This window comes from Ictalurus furcatus, chromosome 26, assembly GCF_023375685.1.
Source record: "Ictalurus furcatus strain D&B chromosome 26, Billie_1.0, whole genome shotgun sequence".
NCBI lineage: Eukaryota > Metazoa > Chordata > Actinopteri > Siluriformes > Ictaluridae > Ictalurus > Ictalurus furcatus.
In genome coordinates, this window is record NC_071280.1 from 8,381,217 (window position 1) to 8,408,808 (window position 27,592).

Consider the following 27,592-nt stretch of genomic DNA (forward strand, 5'->3'; position numbering starts at 1 on the left):
TCACAGCGTGGTCAAAATGATTGATAGATATCATGATGTGATTCCCACAAGCAATAAACACATAGCCGTAAACAAATACCTAAAAGCAGCCATCTTTAGACATATTCTTGAGTACTCAGGACTCGTGCAAACATAGACAAACTGAAAGGTTTGTCCTGTGGTTAGTTGAATGAAAGTGAGATTGTGGAGGGAGGGGGAGAAGACGACAGGAGTTTCCAGACCACTTTATCCCTCCCAAACTCGACCACCAGTTCTCCCTGGAGGAAGGAACAGGAAGCCTCCACTGACAGCGCGCGCGTCTCCGCCTTAGAATAAACACGCAGCCTAAGTCTATTAGGGTCGGATTTGAATTAAAGAAGTGATGCAGCGCGGATTAACGGATTTTAATCTAGTCCACGCCATGGGGAACGCGTGATATTTTGGAAGTGAAAAACCGCCCGACCATGGCGTCGGCGCAAGGGCTTCTCCACAGCGTCTTCTCGTGCTCGTCCCCGGCTTCGAGGAGCATCACCAAGCGGCGACTGCGCCAAACCCGGAGTTTAGACCCGGCTATAATCCGCAACTGCGACGCTGACTCTGAGTACGAGAGCGCCAAGCTGTCCGAGCGAAGGCACGAAGAGCCGGACGCGTCCCCAGGCGACGCGCAGACGCACTCCAAGCTCACGACGCAGACGCTCAAGTGGACGCACCCGTCGCTGTCGCCATCCCTCTCCAGTCCCGCGACTCCTCTGGACACGTCGCCGTCGTCCAGCTTTCACTTCGACTTTGAATTTAAAAGTGGGAAGAGGAACACGGCTTGGGATTTGCCCTTCCTCGCCAATTCTGGCACCTCGGGCACCATCTTCTCCCCTAGAAGGTGGCTTCAGAGGAAAGCGCAGCACACCACTGCTCACGAGTACGTCGTCTGGAGGTCGGAGGTAAATTCATTAGTTTAGAATTAGGTCAGGAAAAATGATAATCCACTTAAAAAAAAAAAAAAAATTCTGACCAGTTCTAGCTTCTACAATCCTTTGGAAATTCTATAATCTCAAGAAAACAAATTTTTCCTTTCTTTTTTTTTTCTTTTTCTTTTGTGAATATGTTGTATCAATAGCATACCTATCATACATATTGTATCCTTTAGATCCACAATCTCAATCCATCCTTCTATACAGTTCATTTAGTCATTTCTGACAGCATCCTAAAAGAACACATTCCTTTGTCAAGTAAAGCCATTGCTCAATGCTGACCTGTGACTCATTAGACACTTAATTGTTACCAGGTATGACATGCAGAAAACCAGTTTTCCAGTTATCCAGATTATCCTGGGTTTATGTCCCAACCCCTCCCCCCATTGTGCGAATCCTCGTGGATTTTGTAAATTAGCCCAGGATTATGTCTGATGTGCGTGTAGATAATTATATGACTGCTTTATATGCTGTCGGTTTTCAAACACAGTCCTGGATTTAACGCACCCCATTCCTGACAGTGATTCTGATTTTGCAGCCTTTTAACCCATTTAGTATATATATAAGTGGAAATGTGAATAACACCAAACATGCCAAAAATTCCAAGTTAGTGTCTATTCGGGAAGTATTATTCACTGGTATGTGACTATACTGCCAGACCAGACATATGGAGTTGGAATGAATCAAGTTTCTGCAGATAATGAACTCCTGCAAAAACATACTTTCAGACAAGGAAAGGCTTTAATGGCTAAATATTTGGCTGCTGTCCACACACATGCTGTGGTTGGGACATGTCAGACCTTTCCTTTCTCATTTAAACACCAGCTAAACTACACGTGTGCGGTTGAAGCAATCACAATTCCTCAGTGCGTCTGTTCAGCCGCGCACATCGGCTCGGGTGGAATCCAAACTTTTGTCAGTTTGGAAATTTAATCTGGTTTTTTTTTTTTTTTTTGGTGGGAGCCATGTCGGTCATAGAAAAGGTCTGAATTTCTTGTTTTGTGGTCAGATTTTATCCTGTTTTTAATGTCAGATCTTTTGGTATGCATATAAATAACCATTAATGAGAAATGATTTATAGATATAGATATAGACAGCTCCACAGTCCCCGGTTTGATTCTGAGCTCATGTTACGGTCTATGTGGAGTTTCTCTGCATGTTCTCCACATTTTTGCGTGAACTTTCTCTAGGTTCTCCAGTTTCTGCTCACCTCCCAAGTGGATAGGATCTGGCATCAAATTCAGACTGTATTCCCACCTTACACCCAGTATTCACAGGATAGGCTCCAGATTCACCACAACACTGACCAGGATCAAGCAGTTATTCAACATGAAAGAATGAATGAAAAAATTATATTTTGCTTATTACAGCAACCAAAACACATGGATGAGAGCATAACATACATTATTATGTATTACTATTGGTCGTATTAGCAAACAGGAATAGGTGCTACTTAAAGGTGGTAAAATATATACTTCCATTCTATATTATAATTTAATTGCAATTGTATACAGAGTTACCATTGTCGCATATAACCCATATATGAGGCCTTTAAGTCACTGAGGTGTACATACTGTTTAAATAGGGACACATATAGTTTAAATAATTAAAACATATCGGTTAAATAGGGACACAAATAGATTAAATAGGGACACAAATAGGTTAAATAGGGACACAAATAGGTTAAATAGGGACACAAATAGATTAAATAGGGACACAAATAGGTTAAATGGGGACACAAATAGGTTAAATAGGGACACATATAGATTAAATAGGGACACAAGTTAAATAGGGACACATGTAAGTTAAACAGGGACACATATAGGTTAAATAATTATATATATCGGTTAAATAGTTATACATATCGGTTAAATAGTTATACATATAAGTTAAATAGTTATACATATCGGTTAAATAGTTATATATATCGATTAAATAGTTATACATATCGATTAAATAGTTATACATATCGGTTAAATAGTTATACATATAGGTTAAATAGTTATACATATCGATTAAATAGTTATACATATCGATTAAATAGTTATACATATAGGTTAAACAGGGACACATAGGTTAAATAGTTATACATATCGATTAAATAGGGACATATATAGGTTAAATAGTTATACATATCGATTAAATAGTTATACATATCGGTTAAATAGTTATACATATAGGTTAAATAGTTATATATATATCGGTTAAATAGTTATACATATAGGTTAAATAGTTATACATATTGATTAAATAGTTATACATATCGATTAAATAGTTATACATTTCGGTTAAACAGGGACACATAGGTTAAATAGTTATACATATCGATTAAATAGGGACATATATAGGTTGAATAGTTATACATATTGGTTAAATAGTTATACATATCGATTAAATAGGGACATATATAGGTTGAATAGTTATACATATTGGTTAAATAGTTATACATATCGGTTAAATAGTTATACATATAAGTTAAATAGTTATACATATCGGTTAAATAGTTACACATATAGATTAAACAGGGACACATAGGTTAAATAGTTATACATATCGGTTAAATAGTTACACATATAGGTTAAATAGGGACACATGTAAGTTAAATAAGGAAACATATAGATTAAATAGTTACTCACATCGGTTAAATAGGGACACATGTAAGTTACATAGGGACACATATAGGTCACATCCATGTAGGTATACAGTTACTGACTGTTGCTATGCTAATATTTTCAGCAACACACCATTCAGACCATCAGAAGCACAAATGATATTATTTAGGTAGATCATTCTCAGCATAGCAGTGACACGGAGAAGTGTGTGTACCACACACAATGAATATAAGTACCCAGGACAGTCAGTGTGTTATGCTTATAATGTACAGGAAACGAACACCAGTTGCTCATTAGACATACGGGTATAGACGAATAATCCACACAGTGTGTAATTAAAACAAAAAACGTCTAGAATGGAAAAAAAAAAGGCTAACGTCAATAGTGATATATAATTTCCAGGCATCCATGTGGCAATCAGTGGCAGTGATTTGTGCATCACTGCCGATGCTGTAACCTACTGCTATTTCTACTCTTCTCTCAAAACTGTCCTGCAAAAAAAAGCTGCAGCAGAAAGAAGTCACACAAACACTGATAAAACAAAATAAAAAAAAATCAAGCCAATAATAATGTCAGTAATTCACAATATATTAATAGCGTAAAGCAATATAAAAGTAAACATCAAGTAGATGAAACAAACCCAAATTTGACTTTCTGCTTGGGTGCTGTGGGTCTGTGCCACACAGTTGATCAAAGTGAAGTGCATGACTGTTGCTTTCACACTGCGCTTTTACAGCTGTGACTGCACACACCACTGGCTGCCTGCCTGAGTGACATTCAGAATAAGCAAACAAACTTTTGACAAATGACCAAACTCAAATATTTTTATAAGCACAAAAGAAAAAGATTTGCTTTCTGTGCTTTTGGAGGATTGTGCTGAACTTGTCCAACTGGATTACTAGCTGATCATTTGTTGACAATATGATTCAAAAGAAGCCTAAATTGTGATGATCCATGTGATTTCTGTTTGGATTATTTATCGTTTTTTTTCTTTTTTCTTTCTTCAAATTATATGCTAAGAAGGGATGATCTAGGTTTTGATGCAAAAACAAACTATTCTTGTTGTGTATATTATTTTGATAATAGTTTATTCTATTGACCCCAGACATGCTAAATAAATTTTTTACACTTATCAGTGTGATTTCTGTAAGTGTGTGGAACTTTAACATCGCCTATATTGTTCAAGCCGTCCTCATCAAACTTCATATTTACCATCTCTAGAAATGAAACGTTAAAACCTGAATATCAATTATCGGGACGCTTGAGCATACACAATAGTGTATTCGTAATCCAGGTACTTCACAAATTGCTCCAGTACCTGAGCATCCTTTCTATTCTAAAGATAATTTCAGAGCAGACCTACTCCATGCAAATATATTCACAGACGAACGCTGTATATTCATGTTTCTGTCGAGTATCTTAATGATGCATTTACATAGAAGATGGGAAATATGACTCATTGAACAGGCACTATGTGATCAAGTGCACAGATGCGCCCTTTGTGTACAGAGATCAATCGTTATTCAATGTCGCAGTCCGTTTTTATCATCTCGTACGGTCTCATTAGTGGATTAAGCAGATAGAGGATTTAGAGACGAGACATAATCTGCATTTCATAAGCACAAGGCCATAACTCTGACCCCATGCCCTCCTTCCTCAAACATGCCTGCGTCAATAAGATTACTTTTCCTTTATCCAACATAGACTAGTTATCATTTGCAGGGGGGAAAAAAAACAGACTTTAGTTCTGAACGAAGGACTGATCTTTAACCAACGTTCGGTTGTGAAACATTTTTCTGCCTAAGGTAGAAATGTGCCTTTCTTATCATGAGAATTGCCCAAGAGTTTATCAAGGTTATGCTGTTTTATTAAAACAAATATTACATGTTTAGCTATACACTCTCAGGTACCAGACTGTATTTTTCCCTGTTGCTGGAGTCGTACCATCAAGGGTGCATGTTTTACAGCTTTATCATGTAGCTTTCACCTGGAAAAAAAAAAAAAAGTGAATATATTGTGTTACCTTTAAAAATGATTTAAAAGTACATAATTGGACCTTAAGGACCACTGGTGTACCTTTTTAAAGCCTTACACCAAAAGCTAATTAAAGATACAGCGCATGCACCTTCCCAGGTAAAAGATACATACTAAATGTACAAAAGATGAACCTTTGATGGTACCACCACAACAACAAGGAAAAGTAACGTTTGGTACCTTTATATTTTAGAGCAGTGGTCACCAACCGTCTTCCTTCAGATCTACCTTCCTGCAGGTTTCATCTCCAACCATAATCTAACACACCTAGGGACACACCTAAGAACTTCTTAAGGCAATGATTAGATGGTCAGGTGGACATGATTATGGTTGGAGCTAAAGTCTTCAGGAAGATAGATCTCCAGAAACAGGGTTGGTGACCACTGTCTTGGAGCATACCTGTTCTCGTTAGTAAATGAAATTAGAAAAACGAAAATGCAAGCTATGCATGTGGATGTGTGAGGTTTTTTTTTTTTTTTTCTTGAAATCACTCATCTTTTTAAACAGAGATAATACTTGTAATGAAGAACTAGAAATAGCTAATGAATTACAAGTCATTGCCATAAATTACTTCCTGTTTATTCCTACCTGGAAGTTGTGACAGTGTTTTTTTTTGACCACAAAATTGACTAATAATAAACAACACAAACAATACTGCGCACTTTGATTTGTGGTTTATCACATATCTGATTATGGACACTTTCTTAATCTCAGCTATAGTTTTTTCCATGGGTTTCTCCTTTATATGTCTCCTTTATATTGGAAAGCGAGACAGAGAAGAGAGTGGGACAGTTTACATTACAGCGAACATTCCCATTGCGAGTGAGTTTATAAAGAAGAAGTGCTCATCGTTAACCACATGCCTCTTTCCAGTCAATGCTTGCCATATGCTTTTATTCAAACTTTGCTTTACGCACATCAGCGATCACACCAAGGTCATTAGTTGGCTGTTTTTCTTACGTTCCATTGAGCCATTAATATATTAAACAAACAAAAGATTTACAGGTGATACATAATTCTGTCTGTATTTGTCATGCACAAGGCCAGAATTTTGTCCTGGTGCCCTGTTTCCTCAAAACATGCATATCTCGATTCAGTTTGTTCTCTCATCTCCAACATAGACACAACACTGAGGATTTCTGAAATCTTGAAAATTGTTTAGCTGACTGGTATCAGAAACCAGGGTCGAGGATGAGGGGCCAATTTCAGCATTAAGCTACAATGTAAAGAATCAAACGAACCAAAATGACACAAATGGATAACGCCTTAAATTGCTATATTATTTACTATATTACATGATATACGTATAATGCTATGCTGTCAAACTCCTACATACTTTTCTATCGTGATACCATACATCACTATATTACCGACACACTGTATTACTACTAATATGTTTGTTTCAATGATAGATTCTGTATAGAGTCATATTTGGAATCATGTGCAGGTGTCAGCACCATACAGATGGGTGACATATTAAAAGAAAACCTGTACTGAAGGGATAAACACTATTCTTCCGAGCGATATTCTGTCAATTGGTGTTTCAATAACGGTGGTACGGAGCCCTATCTTAAATGTTGGTCCAAAATCTCCCAGAGGTGTTTAACTGGGTTCAAATCTGGTGACTCCCTCCTGAGTGGTGCAAACAGAAAAGCGTTAGCCCTATTGTCGAGAGATGGGAGTCAAGAGAGTAAAACCGGCCAAGCTGTCTGGGTGGGAAGGATGGTATTACTCTCTCTTGCCTGTCAATCAGAGTGATGTTAGTCAATCATGGGCATCTGTGAGCTCGTGAATGGGGAAGAGGGTAGATAGTGCTTTCCTTTGTCATGCTCTAACACTGCCCTTTGAAGCAGCATGAGCAGCAGTTTGAAATGTGAAGAGTGTGCAGGTTTACAAGTGTTCCTAATAAAGTGGCCAGTGCCTGTACATGCAACCATTTTCCTTAATTAATCTCATCTCGTACACACGATAGACCACGTGCACCTCATGGAGCTATCCGCTTAGCCTCTTGTAAACATGGTCAAGAAAAAAAACAAAAAACGGGATTCTCTCATGACAATCCAGCAGCTAAGTTAGGTGTCATTGGGTTTTCTTCTACTCCTCTATTTCTCTCTGCCAGGTCTGGTTATCCTGCAGCATGATCCTTTCAGGGCATTGAACTGACTAGTGGTTTTCTCTTGCCGTACTACGTGCATTGCTGAGTCTGCTGGATTCCACATCACTTGTCGTCTAAAAAACCAGTGGGCCTGCACTTTCAACCCCATACACTCTGCCCAAGGGATACAAAGTGTCTTATATCTTTTACATACTTAACTGGCGCCAACCTACAGAATCTTGAAGGTTGCAATCTGATTGGCTCTCTACAATTCTATGTGCTGGTTGTCAGCAGGAAAACAAACTTTTGAACCCTGTGACAATTAGCATTTGACACTGACACTATATCGTGGAGCACAATATAGTCACTGGACTGAAAAGGTTGTTAAAAAGTTTTGTGTGAAGCACCTAGTGATGAGTAAACAAGATAATCATAGATTTTTGCAGACAGGGTAAGAGAGAAGGTCTGATCATCTGCCATGTCCGTCACATAAAGACTCGCAAGTGTTTTTTTTGTTGTTGTTTTTTTTTTTTTTACTGGTTCTGAGACGTTACTGTGTGCTTGTTTCCACAGATAATGTTGTTACAGTCAGGTACACCAACCCTCAGGCACAAAGCCACGTGACTCTTTACACTTGCCTGCATTGAGTCTCCTCAGATGCATCTATCTATGATTAGCCTCACTGAGGACAGCTTATCTGATTGGGGTTATAATGGCAGTCTGCTGGGACAGGATACATTGGCCCGTGACTATCTTACCAATTACTATATGTTTTTCCTTTTCTGCCACTTTATCTTCCCATACTGACAAGAATTCAGCAACTAGTCCTGCATGTGGTACCAAGATGGCAGGCAAGACCTTGGTTCCACTAATTGTTGGTGGTTGGAATACCCTGGCAGATTCCTCCCTGTGCAGACCTCCTGTCCCAGATTGACGGAAAGATTTGGCATGCTCAACTGTGCCTGTCAGGGCAATTGAAGGACTGTGATCCAACAGCCCAGGAAACACTCTTGAATGCAAGAGCCCCTTGTATGCAGATCTGAATGGTGTGCACCGCATAGACTGGATACATTACATCACCTGATTCCCAAAAGACTAACTTTTCTCTAGGGACTGCTTGACAGAAACAAGTCTGCAATGGTGCTCAACACAGCACCGAGGATGGCATATCTTTAGGGTCTTATTATGGCCTTTCTGAAAGGGGCATGGCGCTTCTATATTTCCCTAAGAGCCCAGCATCGGATCTCCCTCTCTTGTGCTGGAATCTCTTAAGGCTCAACTTACCAGCTTAGGGAAGATGCAATTTTACTAGCAATGATATCAGCAAAAACAGTCTGAAAAATAATTTTTGGGGTAAGTTTACCTTGCATGTGTTGGTGGCCAGGTGACTCTTGGGTGACCTTCTGGTTGGAAGAGCATTCCTTGTTGTACCCAGTACTTTTGAACCCGGACAGTGGTTGCCTGATCATCATGCCAAATCTTAATCTGTCTTCTAGAAAAGACACCAGAGGCTCCCTTATTGAAGTTCAGACTGGCTCAGTGGATGGTGGACATCATCATCCTCCTGCCTGGGTGTCACCATGTCCCTTTTCCAGGTTCTACATTGTTAATATTTCCTCTCCCTGTCTTGTGAGTGCAGCCATCATCCCTGAACACCTTTCCAGTTAGTCCTAAGGTGTGTATTGGTTCTTCATGGCATATACCCTGGCAGGTATCTGTGGTTAAAAGAACCATAGATACAAATGTAACTAGCAGTTTCTTACAAGAATGGTGCTTGAGCTTGAGTGATTAAAAATGAACGTGAGACTTTTCAAAGGCGATGTACCTGGTGTGCACACCTGTTTTAAAGAAACAGACGCGAAAACGTCTAATGGGAAAATATTATGCTGGCTATGATGGTTGAACTCCTGCAGTCTTCTGTTGTCTATTTAGCGAGTCACTCAAGTTTAATAATGTCCTTGTGAATAATCAGACTTTCATTATGTAATATCAGATTTGAAACTTGGGCCAAAGTTACTTTTTAGGCTAATCTGGCCAGCAAAAATAATCACCAAAACATAAATCATCAGATCCTGTTAATCGGGAAATGTTGCTTTCTAATTTCAAAGTGAAGGAAGTGTTAGCATACCTAAATGTGTGTCTGAGCGTGCCTGAATGTCTCGTGAAAATAGGAACCTGCTGTCATGAAACACTTTTTGTTGATGATTTTAAACACAATATGGTAGTAATAATACCCAGCTGGTTTGGCTAGTCCAGATATTCACCAGGAAAAGCAAGAACAGAGGGGCAATGTGAGGACTAAAGGCGAAAAAATTTAACTATGAAGCTTGGGCTGCAACTAGCATCATGTGGTGCAGCAGGGCACTAAGTTAACCAAGTTAGCAGTTAGTTTTGTAATACAATAAGCATGTAATATGTATGTTGATGCTGACATTAAATCTTTCAGAAGAAGTACTCTATAAATCTTGCTGTTCTCTAAGGAAAGTTAGCCGGCTCAGATATTTGGGATCTAATGAGTAAAGTGTCAAAACTGAACTCCATAAATCCACACAATCCAGTGTAAGGATTTCAGCATGACCACTGAAGCCATGGCGAAACATTCACTATGGTGGTCCACTTGTCTTCGTATTAGTCTATATCATTCAAATCTATTGACTGTAAATAATCTTTCAATCAATCAAGCTCTGGGTTAAATTTTCATTTGGTTGACTAGTCTAGTAGTTGTAGTAGCCTTTGCTTAATAATAATCTGTGAGGCATATATGTGAGGTAATTTCCTAATAAAATGACTATTAGGTGCAACGGTTTGTACTTTCAGGATTTTTACAACTGACTTACAAATAAATTCCAAGAAATGTATATTGTGCAACAAACCTACAGTACATTACATAAGGCAAAAAGCAACAGAAAAATAGTCTGAAAAGAGCCAAAACCGAATGTCTTTATTCTCTCAGTCTGAAGACCAGAGTTATGTCAAAATGAATGAAAGGCTGGTTAATTATTCTAGGATTGCAAAGAAGAAATATTTAAGGAAAAGTGTACTTTGGGTGAATATTACAGAGGTTCCAGAAGCTGCTTGGAGGAAAAGGCTGCAGTCAGTTATCAAGGAAAGTGGTCAGCGTACCATTTCTTTTTTCACTGTGCTTATTTTACATGAGCATACATTATATGAGCACTTCTGAACTTGTGATTAAGACACCAAGGGTCTAATTTATTAAAGGTTTGCTTGGGGAAAAACATGCAAATCTGAAAACACCCATTAAAAAGGTGCAAGCTGGATTTATGAAGGATGGCATCTTTCAAATGAGTGAAATAGCTTGTCTAAAGAATCTTGTCTGCAGTAAGAGTGATTTAACCCTTCCATCAGGCATGTGCAAAGTGCCCCCTGAGAGGAAGTGGAACTGACAACTTGTTAAATAGCTTGCTCAAGGGCACAGGAAGGGTAGAGGAAGGGCATAGAACAGTAACATCTGGAAATTTATGATGAGCCATGCTCAGTGTCATAGCCACAGGTTGCTGAAACAAGTTTACAGTGGTGCAATTATGAATGCAGTTACATTGCCATTCACATATTTGGGTGTATTCAGTATACCCACTCATGTTACTGACCTGTTGCCAATTAACATAATTAGTTGCAAAATGTTCCTCCAGCTGTTTCTTTAAGGTAACACTTACTTTTCCAGCCTTTCGTTGTCCCCCGTCCAACTTGGTCATATACTTGGTCATGAATAAATGACCAAGTATAATATTGACCCAGTATAATAAATGACCAGGTATAATATTTTTGTCGCCGTTGTTTAATTGAGTTCTCTTTATCTACTTTTAGGACCTGTGTGAAAATCTGATGATATTTTAGATCATATTTATGCAGAAATATAAATTAAAAAAAAAAAAAGCACCACTGTAGATGCACAGCAAGTGTCACTATTAAATTATGTCTTAATTACCAGGTAAACATACTGTACATGTTGATGTGAGATGAGTGGAGCACGATGCTACTGTTCCCGCACTGAGCACTGGCACTACATCTCAGAAGCGTAGGTGGAAAAATCAGCTGTGTAGAGAAGCATAAAGCCCACACACCATGATGTTAGCAAACACATTGTTACAGACAAACTGCTAGTTGCTGACTCGCTGATGAGGAGTTTGAATGTAGCGCTGGTGGTCTGGACCAGCTCACATCTGTTTAAGGCCCAGTTTCAGATTAGATCATTGGATACTGTTTATACGACCAAAACGTGTAGGACCTGTGTATCACTGTGAGATAGTGATAATGATCAGCCCTTTACGACCACATAATGAACAGCATGTGCGCACTTTAACTAATGATTCAACAAGGCAAAAGACTTTTTTTTTTTTTTAAATATCTGTACCAGAAACCCAAAAGGGGAAACAAATTTTAAAGCTAAAGGTTTGGAGCAATTCAAACTAGATTTTGACTTCATATCTTATTAAACGTACCTTCCTTTGAGTCAGGTCATCCACACATCCAGACATTTCCTGTGCAAATTCTGCACTCTGCCCTTCCTTGCTCACAATACCTCAGATAACCTTAAAAATGCCATTGTGATGTAAGCTGGTGTCTAGAGAGTGAAGAGCTAAGGAATGAAAAATGCTGTGAAATGTGTACGGATTTTGAAATATCTTAATTTTAAAATTCAACCACTATATCGTATAATTATAATTAAATCATAACTCAATGGAAGCTGACCCAGTTATGCACAGTTTTCCAGGAATGGACTCTAAGAAAACTCCATGGAATATTGCTACAGTCAGAGTAGTACTGACAAAGTACTGACATATAATACTTAAGTGAAAGGCAAAAAGTTGCTAGTTTTAAAAGTATTAAAAAGCAACTACGCCATTTTGCCTGAAAATATCATTCCGTCTCTTTACGTTACGTTTGCTGCTCATATGCATGACTAATGCCACATAGATTCACATAGACAAGAATGAATTAATCAGGAGTTAAAATATCATGTAAATAACCAATTTACAGAATTCGACTTGCTCTCTAACAGGTCTCAATCAGCTCCCGAGTTCAGTAGTCAGGGCACTGATCAGGGAGTCGGTCATTTTAAGGGCTGTCTCAATCGTAAAATCCTTCCAGTGCACTGGAACGTTGGCTCCCTAAAAAAATCCCACAATGCACTGCAAAAACCAGGGTCGCATCGATGCTCACCATGTTCCCTTACTGGAAATGACATCACGTTTTCTGAAGCCTCTCCTCTTGATATGAAATGATTACTTACGCTAGCGATTTTGAATTTTATTTGTTGTTCTATGCACGTTTTGTTTGAGTCTAACGATTCCTAAGTGTTGAATGATTTAAAAACCTCCACTAGCTAGCCTACAATCCTGCTTGAAGTAGCATGACAGAAACGCGCGCGATTAAGCTAACAAATTTATCTGACATGTGATATCAAAAAGATATCAGTCCTGTCTGGTGTTGATAAACACCAGTGGTGACGTTTTACAACAAACTTGTGCACACGATATACTGATTCACCGCCTACGGAGATAGGGAGCTGATTGATTGAGGTGGCACCTTATGTTGGCTACTGGAGTCAATGCTAGTCTAACCTGGCTAGCAAAGAAAACAGGCTAATGTATTTCAATATAGCCAGTTAATGTTAGCAAATTAGCAAAACTTACCTCAACATGCTTTTTTTTTTTAAAATCAGATGACATTCATTCCTTCTAGGGAGGCAAAGGAGACACCTCTTTGCTTACTCCAGCATACTGAAGCATTTTAATGAGGTTGGGCCAGGGGCGCTCATCCTCAAGGTCAACACTGCAGTCTTGTGGCTTATCCATCTTCAACCATGTGAGAAGATCACTGCAGATGATGAACTGACACAATTCTTGATAGTTTTGTTCTAACCCTCTATGACCTTGATTGGATGCTAAATATAAAAGATCGGATGGTAAACTGAGCTCGTTCGATTGATGTATAGTGTACAGTCATTGGCTGGATGGGAGAAGAAGAGACTTCATGATTTGTAATGAGTATTTTGAAGGTCTAAATAAAAAAATGTAAGGAGTAATATATATTTTTTTCTTGGAAAAGTAAGAGCACAAGTATTTCATTTCAATAATACGCAAGTAAAGTATAAAAACGGGCAAAATAATACTTAAGTATAGTAGAGTACATTTACTATACTTAGTACAAATGGTACAATTACGTCACTGACTACAGTTAAAGCAACGTCAGATACGTAGAATTCTTTGAGACCATTTGGACACATGAAACCATGGTGACTGTGTATTAAGAACACTAACAAAGACTTCCCGGCTTATATTAAACAGAAATGGAGCGCGTGAAGTAGTAGGCAATATAAATTCCCATTTTTCACTTTTTTTTTTTTTAATGATACACCCACCACCTTCACGTCTCCTCCATGCTAATCAATGACTCCTACATGTGACTCCTCAGTGGGGGTTCCTGGTTGTCAAGCAGAAGATCTCCAGCCCGAGTTCCTCACCTGTTACATTCATAATCACTCTCAATGCCACACTATTAGTTAAAGATGTGCTTGCAGTCACAAATTCAACTATACACAGTTACACAGACCATAACAATTAGTTATTAGCCATTATCTGTTGTTTTCAGAATTGAGAGCGTTATAATTTTTTGTCATAGAATATAAAGTGAACTTGCTGGGAGCATTGGTATCTCAGAGGTTAAAATTCTGTGATCAGACAGTTCAAATCCCAGGACTTCCAGAGAGAGAGAGATACAACAAGCCACTTAACCATCAACTGTTAAGCCATAATACATAATATACCATACATACATACATAAGAACATACATTAAATATATATATACACATAATGAGAATAAAAGTAAAAGATAGTAATAATCAAACTCCAAATAAAAGATAAATAAAAAAAAAACCTAAATAAATAATTACCCAAAACAAGGTTAAGTCATATTCTTACATCAGTTTTGGATAAAAAGTGTCTAACAAATGAATAAATATGAAATACATCTGACAAAGTACTGATGCCTCTTGCACAAATAACGTTTATGACCTTTCATTGCACACAACATCTCATATAACCTCGAAAAAGGTTCCGGCAGCTCCCATTTTCATTTCCTGACCTAAATCTTAAAGCTAAGACAAGTTTGTGTCTCAAATTTCTCTGAGATTACTGCTGTTCTGTTTGAAGACACTTTGTTTTCTTCATCAATTCCGGCGACCTCTGTAATGGCTTTGTAAATGAAATCAGCTAAAACATTTCCGCTAAAGTCTCAGATATACAACAGATCAACGAAACTAACCAAATTCTACTGAGATTATACTGAGACTCTGATAACCCCACGCCATCCTGCCCTGCCCTGCCCATTACACTCTACGCAGGAATGCTTTTTTTATTCATTTATTCATCTTCAGTAACTGTTTTATCCTGTTCGGGGGTCACAGTTGATCCAGAGCCTATCCTATAAACGCTGTAGTCCATCGCACATTCTCAAATTTATACACACTTATGGGAAATTTTGAGCAGCCAGTCGACTGGCATGTTTTGGAAGGTGGGAGGAAACTGGAGGACCTGGAGGAAACCCACAAGGTCATGGAGAGAACGTGCAAAATTCCACACAGACGTATGAGTCAAGAAGGAACTGAGGACCACTAAGCCAGTGATACTAGGCCAAAAAATATAATTTGGCTAAATTCATTGATTTTTAATAACTCTCAACCAAAACAGTGTATCACAGTGGACTTTTTAGACCATAAACTTTTTAAAAAGTTTTGTTAACAGTTAACTGAGGGGCGCATGTTCGCCTCACACCTCCAGGGTCGGGGGTTCGATTCTCACCGTGGCCCTGTGTATGCGGTGTTTGCGTGTTCTCCCCGTGCTGCGGGGGTTTCCTCCGGGTACTCCGGTTTCCTCCCCGAGTCCAAAGACATGCATGGTAGGCTGATTGGCGTGTCTAAAGTGTCCGGGTGTGTGATTGTGCCCTGCGATGGATTGGCACCCTGTCCAGGGTGTACCCCGCCTTGTGCCCCATGCTCACTGGGATAGGATCCAGCTTCCCCCGTGACCCTGAAGGAAGGACAAGCGGTATAGAAGATGGATGGATAGATGGTTAACAGTTAACTGTTAACAGTTAAGGATTATTTACGTCCAAAAGGTTCAACCTGGAAGGCTCCATACTGTAGGGTTTGATATAGAACCTTTAATCACTCAGAATGGATCCCCCAAAGGGACAAACTGAAAAAAAAAAAAAAAAACGCTTTTCTAAGTGTGCACATTTTTCGAAAAGGATTCTTCAGCGGGTCTTTTGATAGTTGAGGGTTCTTAGCTTCCCTAAGGGGATCAACTTGAAATCCTCAGTTACTGGGAGTCCCCATGTGGTAGTATTTTTCGTTTTCATAGAGCCTTTCTATATTGATTTGTTAGGGTTCTTAGGGTGTTAACGGAGTTCTACATGGAACTATATCTAATGAAAATTCCCTGTTGTAGGGTTCTACATAGAATCTTTAAGCCTTCACCCAGAGAGACAAACCAAAGAACCCCTTCAAAGATCTAAACTAGACTGTTTATACAAGATCTTTTATAGTGCAATCTTAGTCATTAATAACCTTTTATACTAGTTGGCCCGTGAGCATTGTTATGAATTTGTGACTGTGTTGCCTTGGCAAATCCACGGCAAACGCTAACAGGACTCCTGTTACCTGAACTATTGCAGTAAAACATGATCTTGTAACTACAGTAAATATTGACTTCATCCAATAGTTTCAAAACGAAAGCCAAATTTGTTCTCAAGTCGCCATTTGCAAGAGCATGATTTGTAGTTGTTTGGCCAGAACAGAGAGTTTTGACAGTGAGTTTCCGTTCACATGCTGTTCCCCCCTGATGTGATATCAACTGTGAGAAAAAAGAAAAAAAAAAAAAAGCAACAGCCTGGAAAGGATTCATCTCACTCCCTAAATATTTGTGATATTATCATGGTTCCAGCTAAAATTCTTACTGTTACGCCTCTATTTGCGGATGCAGTAGTAGACACTCAGAATAGGCTCTCTGTCTTTGTTTTTCTTTCTCTTTGGTATTTTTTTTTATCCTCTAATACAAGAGGGTCTGGTCAAATTGTCTGGAATTCCAGGCGTTTAGTGCCCTGAAGGGAAAGGAACCAAGATTTTTTTTCTTCTTCCCTTTATCATTATTACTTACTATCTTCCTTTGACACACCCTCAAAGTCAGGTCATCCATGTATCCAGACATTTCCTGTGCAAATTCTGCACTTCTATGACCTTTTCATGCCCACAGAACTTCAGAGAACTTTAAAAAAAAAAAAAAAAAAAAAAGGGCATTGTGAATTGAGTCAAACACAGAGTGAGTTGTTTGCCTTAACGAAACGTTGAGTGAAAAATGTTGTGAAATCTGCAAGGATTTTGGAATGATTCAACTCCATAATATCTATAATACCTATAATATCTCCAAGAGCTAAATTGAAGCTGACTCAGTTATAGAGTGAAGTGATTCAGTACTTAAACACATTGTCCTTTAGATTTTTGACCATTAAATGCAGTTTACAAAAAAACAACACACACACACACACACACACAAAAACTTTTTCCAAGAATGAGGTCTCCATGGAGTATTGCTATAGTTTATACTTAATGTTGACTCAAGCTTGGAATTCCTTGAGAATATTTGGACACACAAAAACAAACAAACAGCGCAACAATAACATTGCAGACTAACACTGAGAGCCATCCAGTTAAGTTCCTTGTCTTTTTTTTTTTTGTTTTTATTTTTTTTAACTTCAACAGTTTTCTTCTTCTGATAATTTGTTACTCTGGGCTCACATTGCACATTTTGAGAAGGAAATATGATTGTGCTCTTTTACACATGAGGTTTGACAGCACTATGCCAGCTGGTGTGGCTTATAATGATAAACATTATAAAGCATCTAAGACGCAGTGCTAGTCAGCTATGTATTAATCATTATATTAAGGTAGCAATAGTTACATCAGCTCCAGATTTAATGACATGTTTGTCCATATGCACTGTTCACACAGATATCAAGCTTTTGACTAAGTCAACCCAGTCCCCTGACTTAAACCCCATTGAAAACCTGTAGGGTAAGCTGATGAAGTGAGTCCACAAGAGAGGTCTTAGGACCTTGAAGGATCTGGAGAGATTCTGTATTGAGGAGTGCTTTTAGATTCCTTGCTTTGTATTCTCTCTCTGTATCCCATCCAGTTGAATTGGAGACTCTACTGCTGAAAGAGGGAGGTCGCACAGGGATGTCAATAATTGTGACACATGCGGTTTTTGACAATGGTGCTTTTTTTCTAGAATAAAGTTACATCAATTGTTGGTTATATTTTTATCATATTTTAAGTTGGGGATTATTTATCTATATATTTTGTTACTTATTATATATATATATATATATATATATATATGTTTACTTATTATATATCTTAACTTCTGGCCACAGATGGCTGAAGCATTGTCGAGATTCAAACTCACAAGCTCCAGCTGATAGAATGAAACTTTTAAGCTGACACAAGCCTAATTACCCCCCCCCCCCCCAAGGGTCCCAATAATTCTGGAGCTGATTAGAATTTATCCAGCAGATGCCCATCCAATATCTTCTGTGTCGTCAGTTTGCCATGACAGGAAGTTCATAATAAAAGTATTAAACCATTAATACTTGGAATAGTTGGAATAATAATTCCTAGTCAAATTCTACTGAAAATGTCTTGGTGTCTGTCAAACACAAATGCTGTAAGCTAGGGTAGAGCTTATCCAAAAACCCGTATTGAGATCTGTAATAAATATAAGATCAAAAAAAAAAATGTGTTAATATCTCCAGTCTATGATCACTGATATCAAATAGGAATGTTATTTATTTATGCAAAATATGACCAAAAGTATGTGGACACCTGGCCATCACACCATATGTGGTTCTTCCCCAAACTGTTGTCACAAACTTTGATGCACACAATTGATAAGAATGTCTTTGTATGATGTAGCATTACAATTTCCCTTCGCTGTGTCATGATGGAGAGGCGGAGACGGATGCAAGTGCCGTTAAGACAGTTTAATAACACAATGTCCAGCAAACGTATTGATTACCATAGGCAGAATCAAGGTTAAGGCAGGCAAAAAGGGTCAGGCGATCAGGACATCAGAGGAGAACCAGAGAAAAGTCAATAAACCAGAACAGCAAGATATACAACGGCTTGGTACGTCAGAGTGAGAACAACTGAGCATTACTTCGCTATGTCTATGTGAATGAAGTTCCTTTTTAAAGGGTGGTGTGTGTGATTGGTAACGGCTGATAGTCATTAGTACTCTGGAGACTGACAGCATGCCGGAGCGAGTTGGGAGTTGTAGTCCATTTCCACCATGTTGGTAGGCGATGGTGCATTCTGGGGATTGGAGTTCCAAGACTGCGTAGACCTGACACACTGGAACTAAGAGGCCCAAACCTGTTCCAGCATGACAATGCCCTTGTGCACAAAGCGAGCTCCACAAAGACATGGTTTGGCAAGGTTGGAGTGGAAGAACTTGAGTGTCTTGCACAGAGCCCTGACCTCAACCCCACTGAACACCTTTGAGATGAACTAGAACTCTGCACCCCAGACCTCCTCACCAGACATCAGTGCCTAATCTCACTAATGCTCTTGTGGCTGAATGAGCAAATCCCCACAGCTATGCTCCAAAATCTATTGGAAAGCCTTCCCAGAAGAGTGGAGGTTATTATAACAACAAAGGGGGGGGTGTGTGTGGGTGTGTGTGGGGGGGTGACGACTTTGGAATGGCATGTTCATCATGCACAGAAGTACTACTAAAAGAACTACAGAAGTAGTCACACATCTGGAATGATGAATTATACAGATTTATAACTTCATTTACAGATAACTTTAGCTGAAGAATGAATGAAATCATTCTACAAAATACTGTATGTTTTGCATAAACATTTATTAACTGCCCACTGCCTTTAGACTTACACTCTTAAAAATAAGGTTCCAGTTAGAACCAAAAAGGGTTTTTTTTTTTCAGCTTGATGCCATAGGAGAACCCTTTTAAGTTGCACAGAGAACCTTTTACTTTCAGGTCCTATTTACCAATGCTTTAAAGAACCCACAAATGGTTCTTCACAGCAGTGCCACAAGGAACCATGTTATCCTAAGATCTCTAAAAAACACTTAGTGCTTCAAGGAACCCAAGTTCTTAAGAGTGATGCCAGGAGAACCTTTTCCAGTCCTACAAAGAACCTTACAGGTTTTACTTTAACCTGTTAAAGGATACCTTGAAGAACCAATACACTGCTCTGAAGAACCTATAATGAAACATAAAGAACTTCTGTAATCTCCAACGTACCATATAGCTCAACTCAAGTCCCCTATGCAATGAAAAATGCTTCTTGACAAGAAGAAGATTCTTTGAAGAACCTATGGTGCTGTAAAGAACCCCTGAAGAAGCATGTACTATCAGTGAGTTTATCTTCTCCATACAGGGAAAACATTGAGATCGTTGTCTGTGGTAATCACTGGTAATCACGCTAAAAATGCAGTATGTAGGTTGAAAGTATGTTGGCTGTTCTCTATATGGACAGACACTCAAACATGGTCACAGTACTGTAATAACGTGGTCTGAAAAGAAAAAAAACCCCTGATTTCTGAGTGTCTACTCTTTGTGCAAGTTTTTATTTGTATGGAAATGTATTTATCGTTCATCCATTCATTATAACCCCTTGTTATTTTTCTAGCATCGCCTATGGTTATAATGAAAAATGTCAGCAGCTTAAGTTTTGCCTTGAGAGTTGTGGTCTATCTCCGCTGAGTGCAGTGACCTGACCTCGCATGTCCTCCTCCACTGTTTTCCACCCTTCCTACTCATTCACAATCACACTGACACTTATCTCACTCTGACAAAAACAAGCTCGTGTCAAATAAGGCTTTGATGTTTCAAGAGAAACTATCAGCCTGGATATTAAACGGCTTTCTTTTGTGTCAAGTGACAGACGAGGCATTGCATAGAGCACTGTGTATTTTCTTACAGAAAGGTGTTCGCCCTGACTTGGAGGTTGGTGTTACATTAAAAATATCCATTTATGGTCATGCAAGCTTTTATGGGTTGTGCTGTTGTAGCTAATAGTAACCACAAAACTCGCAAATCCTTACTGGAGAACCAGGTCTTCCAGTCACACACATTTATCAACTCTCAAGCTCACTCTCTTACAATAGCTGGCTCATGTTAAAGAAGGTTTAGAACTTTTAAAACATGTTTTTAAGGGAAACCTATGGCAAATGACTATGTTTAATGGCACAATTCACTCATACGCCAGTGATTGACCGCTTGTCAGATTTAGATTAATCACATACAGTACGAATATTTTCACATTCTGTTGGTGGTACTTAAATTAAAATTAAAAAAAAAGGAGTGACTGGCAAACCTAGCTACTTAAATGTTCAAAATTTGGGTAATTGTAATATCCAACCTGAGTTAATATTATGACATCTAGCTAGCAAGCTAATTTTTCAGTTTCCGTTCAAGTTGGTTCAGTTTGCTAATGTTATCTAGCAACTAGCTAGCTAGTTAGCAAGCTAGCTTAGGCATCAAACCGAGCCACATGCCAGAAAAACTGCAAAGAACTCCCCGCTGATGGTCTGTCAGAACAGTTTACGCTCTGCTACATTGCCACCACTGTAAATCTTTGTCCAAAACTTGAACAGTGTCAAATGAATTTAGCTGGGCCGTAATCTTAGTAACAGCTCCATGTGCTTGTTGGAACGTGCGCCATTTCATCATTTAGTTATCATGAAGACATTCCTATAGAATTGCACTTATTGTAAGGAAAAGTAATGGTGGAGATATGACGTTCAACTGAACTGATAAACATGACACTATTCCCACAAAATCATTAGTGGAGATGTAACTTAGCATGTACGTTTGGCTTGTTTTCCATTCTCTTATGGGCGTGGTTAAAAATTGTACTGTAGCGACTCACTAAAGGGCCTCAGGGACATTATGACTTTACTGTTCAGTCCATACAGGAGTTCACAGGAGTTTTTTTGTGATTGTTGTGGCAAAGATGTTTGATTTTGCTGCGTCATTTTTTAAAAATTTGAGTTTTTTGTGTTTTTTTTTTTTTTTGCGGAAAACTACTCGAATTGGCGAAATCGCAATTGCACGAAATAGTTTTGTACGGTCTTTCGCAGTTGTGATGTTAGTTGGTAAATGAGACTTTTTAGATGTACTCATGTTCGACGCACGTGAATCAAAGAAGCCTTTGACCGAATGCGCATTGTGATGACGTCACACGGCGTGTTGTGATGACGTCACGCGCGTCTTGGCCCAAATCTGCAGAAAATCTGAGGTCCTTTTGAAAAATCGTAAGCTCCTCCGAATATTGTGGGGTTTACGTGATGTCACGTTCATTTCTGCGAACACAAAATCCTGGCAGGACTGACTTTTTTGTACCTCTGTTACAATGTCCACCCATATGCAGTCTTTGAGAATTAGTCTTCTTGACTGTGCACACGTCAGAGCACACGTACAAGATATGGAGCTGTCTGCGTAACAGTTATACTTAGATGGGTCAAGCCCAAAATGGCAAACTATTAAGCTTTAATGGTCTTAACAACGAATCATTGGTCAGAAAATTGGCAAGAATTAAACAACTGAGCTCCTGAGACCTCATGTGCCACCATTCACTCGTTTAATTTAGCTGCAGTGAACTGTTAGAACTGCTAGAAACAGGGAAATTCACTTCGTGTATGCAAAGGTAAAAATCATGGTAATAATTAAAATGTTTGATGTCAAATTCAAACTAACACATGTCTCGGTGTACAAAATGAAAATGAAGTAAACTTTGCAAGTTTACCCACAAGGCTCGAACATTTCAAAGGGAAATCAAAGGGATAAGCTATCCCATACTAAGCTACTTTATCTATTTGTTTAATTCTTGCTAATTTCCTGACCAGTGATTTGTCGTTAAGATCCTTCAAAACGTAATATTTTTGCATTTTTTATTGCACAGGAGTGTATAATATATAATAAATCGGCCATTTCAGCGGAAGCTGGATGAAATAATAAATTAGAATGTTCGAGTTGTTCAGTTTAATTTCTTTCTAATTTGAGCGACATTAAATCAGAGAGCCTGGTAAAGTCTGCAGATGATTTCCAGATTTCAGAATTTCCAGGATTTCAATGTCTCCAAGCTAAAAAAAAAGGGTTTAATTATTTTCAACCACTTACTTGTTTTGTTTTTTTTTTTTTTTTACAAAAAAAGTATATAAATAAAAGAAGACCTTTTAGTCATTTAAAAAATTCCAACTTTATCTTCATTTATTCCTCTATATATTAAGATTTACCATTATATTTAGTGGCATATGCTATTTCAAGAATGAAGTTAGTCGTTTCATTTTACTTGCATACACAGTGAAACATCGTATTGTAATTGACACCGTATTGTAAAATAATATTTTTAAGTAATTACATTATGTTACTTTTTTGCAGCAGTTCATGCAAATTCTTGCTTATTGCCCTGAAAGTGTAGTTGGGATATAAAAATACTTAAAAAAATTTTTTTACAAAAAATACTCTTTTTTGTGTTTTTTTTTTTTTTTTTTGGTGCATCATCTGAACTGAGGCCAATCAAAACCCATCTCACTAATGTATGAATAAATACGAGTGAACGTGATACAGTGCTCCCAACACACTGCCGTCTCACCCTGAAAGATGAAAGACAGGATACGGAGAGACGCTTTATATAAACCATGCCCAGCTCTGTAAATAGAACGCTGAAGGCATGCAGCATGTGCTGTTTCAACAGTTTCTGTCAAGTTCTTCTTGTGCCAGTGTGTGTTTTCTATCCAGTGTATTTGATTCTATCTCCAGTGTGCGTTTGTGTGCATGTGCGTTTTCTGAATAGCATTTGAGAACATACTGATATAAAGTTGACATCCTTTAACAACCTTTTATAGCTTGTAATGCGTCAGCCCCGTAGATGGGAATTAACACAATGTGCTTAGAAGTACAAATCTGGCGTCTGTTCTTAACTCGGGTTTATCTTTCTCCTAATTCTTTTCTCCGAAGACTTTTACTGACTGCATTTCAAAAGAAAAAATATGTACTTTCTGCTTCGCTACATTTTAAAGCACTACATCCTTCCTCTATAATCGTGTTGTTCCAGCAAGAATGAGACCTAATACCCATCACTGTAAACTATCTGCTGCTGTGTACATGGTTTGTGGCACCTAGGTTGTAGCGTCAGAATTATTATCATGCTAGCTAGAGATTAAGAACGTATTTAGCATTAGTAACTAAAACTGGTGTGCGTTCTGATGCAGAAATCTTTTTCTTTTCTTTCATACTTAAATCATTTTAATATTTGGTTTGTACTTTTCTTCTTTAACTTCAGTGAAGAATTTGAAGCTATTCTTCAACTTTTTTTTTCTTTTTTTTTTTTTACCAGAATATTTATTTAGATGAATAATTGCACTTTTACTTGAGTAAACAATTTGCATACTTTTACCACCTCTAACCAGTTCAGTACTACCGGTACTACTAGTTTAGACAGTGTAACTATACTAGGACTGATGTACTGAAGCTACAGTGGGGCACAGGCTCTCCGAAACTACACAGTTGATGGACCTGTGCCCTCACTGTAGCCTCAGATACCTGTTCTTGGCTGAAGGAGTGGAACCTGATGTGGTCTTCTGCTGTTGTGGCCCATCCCTCCTCATCGTTCGACGTGTTGTGCTTTCTGCTTGAGATGCCTTTCTGCTCAGCACGGGTGTAAAGAGTGGTTATTTGAGCTACGGTAGCCATGCTGTCAGCTTGAACCGGTCGGAACATTCCCCTCTGATCTCTCTAATCGACAAAGCATTTCCGCCTGCAGAAGCTCCGCTCGCTGGATTTTTTTTTTTTGTTTTTTTGCAGCATTCCATGTAAAGACACTGCTGCGGGTGAAAATCCCACGAGATCATCGGTGTCTGAAATACTCATCCCAATATGGGTGTGGGTGTGGTTAGGATTAATGCATTAATGCAATGCAGAAATGCAAGTAAGATCCAGGCAAATCGGCACCTTTCATCCGTTTTAAATAACAAGCAGCTTAGAATTAGCACAGTGTAATTTTGTGTAAATGATTATGATTATGTTTCACATATAGATTTCGACTATCCTATTAGTATCCTAGTAGTGGAGGTAACCGTCTGACTGACACAACATCTTGGTGAATTTCTTGGCAACAAATTTGAATCTAGAGTTTAATTAATTTTGTTAGAAATTTTAATGATTATATATAATAAAAGGGCGTACGGTGGCTTAGTGGTTAGCACGTTCGCCTCACACCTCCAGTGTTGGGGGTTCGATTCCCACCGTGGCCCTGTGTGTGCGGAGTTTGCATGTTCTCCCCGTGCTGTGGGGGTTTCCTCCGGGTACTCCGGTTTCCTCCCACAGTCCAAAGACATGCATGGTAGGCTGATTGGTGTTTCCAAAGTGTCCGTAGAGTGTGAATGTGTATGTGATTGTGCCCTGTGATGGATTGGCACCCTGTCCAGGGTGTACCCCGCCTTGTGCCCCATGCTCACTGGGATAGGCTCCAGGTTTCCCCGTGACCCTGAAAAGGATAAGCGGTATAGAAGATAGATAGATGGAGTTGTTTGTTCAGCTATTTATTACAGAGAAAATAATTAAGAATATATGGAATTATAAAAAATAAAAATAAAAAACCCAGGAAAATACTGTTTTGGCAGTACATTGGTGTGAAGTGGGTGTGCAAGAGGAGTTAAGAGTGAACAATAGTGAACCCACTGCAACAGTAGATTTCAACTTATAAAAAGCGCAGGTGTGTTTATTTCTGACCATAAAAATAGCCACAGAGCTCAAATGGGAAAACTGGTGCATGTCCAGTCAAATTAGAATAGAGCTGAAAATAGTGCTCAGCCTTTTTTAGACGAACAAGATGGATTAAAACCTTGTCAAATTTAGTCTGTTTCCATATACAAATATGGTGGTGAAAAATATTGAGCCAGCGCTTAATTCTAAGTGCAAATAGCGCACAGTGAGTAAGAAATGAAACAGACAGAGTAGGCTGCTATATGAAAATAATCACTGCTGTTTTTTGGGATGTGCTCGTATTTTCCTGAAGTGTTTTATCCCCCTTATACCACATCATTTTGCTAACGATTCCAATTTTTGTTTATTAAAAAAAAAAACAGCAACACTTTTTAACCCTTTAAAAAGGCTTAACAATGGTTTGTTAAGATTTAATGGTATGTTTTAGACGTCCACCAATTTTACAGATACCGATAACTAAGTTGGGCGGTACCTGCTGATAACTGATCAATCAAGCGATAGCTTTTAAAATGGATACCGAATGAAAACATAACACTCACAGTAAAATATTGCTGAAGTTTATTACAAAAATAAACAGTGCTGACTGTACCATGAAAATGTACTGTAGTTTTTAAAATGAGATAAATAGAGAAATATTGATCCATATTAACTACTAATAAATATTCAATTACGTGAAAGATATACATCCAAACTGAACCAGAAAGTAACACTCCAAATAACGAATAAAAATAGAGACATCCAAAATGAATCAAAAAACACTTCAAATATCACGACAAAATTTGTCAGTTTTTATTTCACGTCTAGAGGCCGATCTCGTACTGTATAATGACAGCGGACCCTTCTCAGCCGGTCCCGCAACGAACGCAACCTGGAAAAAGTACAAGTGTGGATTTTTCCAGATAAATAATCAGTCACTTGCAGCTATAAACTTCTCGTTCCATCACCAGTCTCTTTATTCCCTCCCTCTTGAAGTTAATATGAAACAAAAAGAGAAACCACAAGTCCTCTGTCCTGAAGACGATGTCCCATGACAGAAAACTTAAAGTTACAGCTTAACCTCTGACTGTTACAAAGCACTGGCACTGGAGACTCCTTCCAGATACACTTGACTGAAAACACAGTAAACACTAAACACACAGCATAATGAGCAGCAGGAGGATAAGTTAAACGGCAACACGTCAGAAAAAGAACAAATAACCGCATAGAGACCATTTATATGCAACTATTTAGAAAACTCCAAACAGCTGGCTTCGATATTACTTCATGAATGCTGTTGATATTAGCAGATTCTTTCGGTTTGACTGTTGATATTTGCAATTGGCATTTTCTATAAAAACAAATGTTACTGGTCCTTCTGAAACAAATACATCAAAGTAAATATTTCAGCACAAATTTTCATCCTAGCAGCTGAAGTTTCGGATGTGTTAATGGACCTGTGCTTGTTTTCATGGGTTTTAGAGTGAAGAAAATTTTTCAGAGAGACTAGTTATGATATGCTGACATCTGCTGGTACGTCTTATAAATCATCAAAAAGGGACATGGCTTTAAATATACAGTAGGGGGGGGGGGGTTATGGCGTTTGCATGTTCTCCCTGCACTTCAGGGGTTTCCTCCTGATACTCCGGTTTCCTCCCCCAGTCCAAATACATGCGTTGTAGGCTGACTAGTATCTCTAATTTGTCTGTAGTGTGTGCATGGGTGTGTAAATGTAAATGTGTGTGCGATTGTGCCCTGCGATGGGCTGGCACCCCGTTCCAAGATGTCCCCCACTTTTGCCTTGAGTTCCCTGGGATAGACTCAATCCTGACAAAAAAGGGTGATTTGTGAAGTGTATAAGGCTATATTATCTGCTCAGATTCAGCCAAACGCTGCAAATGCTGACCCAAAGCATACTTCGAAAGCAACCCAAAACTTTTTTAATGCTAAAAAGTGGAAAGTTCTTCAATGGCCAAGTCAATCACCTGACCTGATCCAGCTGAGCATGCGTTTCACTTTCCGAAAGCAAAACTGAAGGCAAAACACCCCAAGAACCATTGGGAACTGAAGACAGCCACATTAAAGGTCTGGCAGAG

General features: G+C 38.5%; 1 protein-coding gene across 1 annotated transcript in view; it reads left to right on the forward strand.

The window, feature by feature from the left end:
• The first annotated feature begins 235 nt into the window (after positions 1-235).
• The window catches only part of LOC128602246 (rho GTPase-activating protein 6), a 132,341-nt gene continuing 104,984 nt past the window's right edge, over positions 236-27,592 (forward strand). The window contains exon 1 of the mRNA XM_053615932.1: positions 236-917. Coding sequence (XP_053471907.1) covers positions 444-917 — 474 coding nt within the window. The 5' untranslated portion in view covers positions 236-443. The remainder of the gene's footprint in view (positions 918-27,592) is intronic.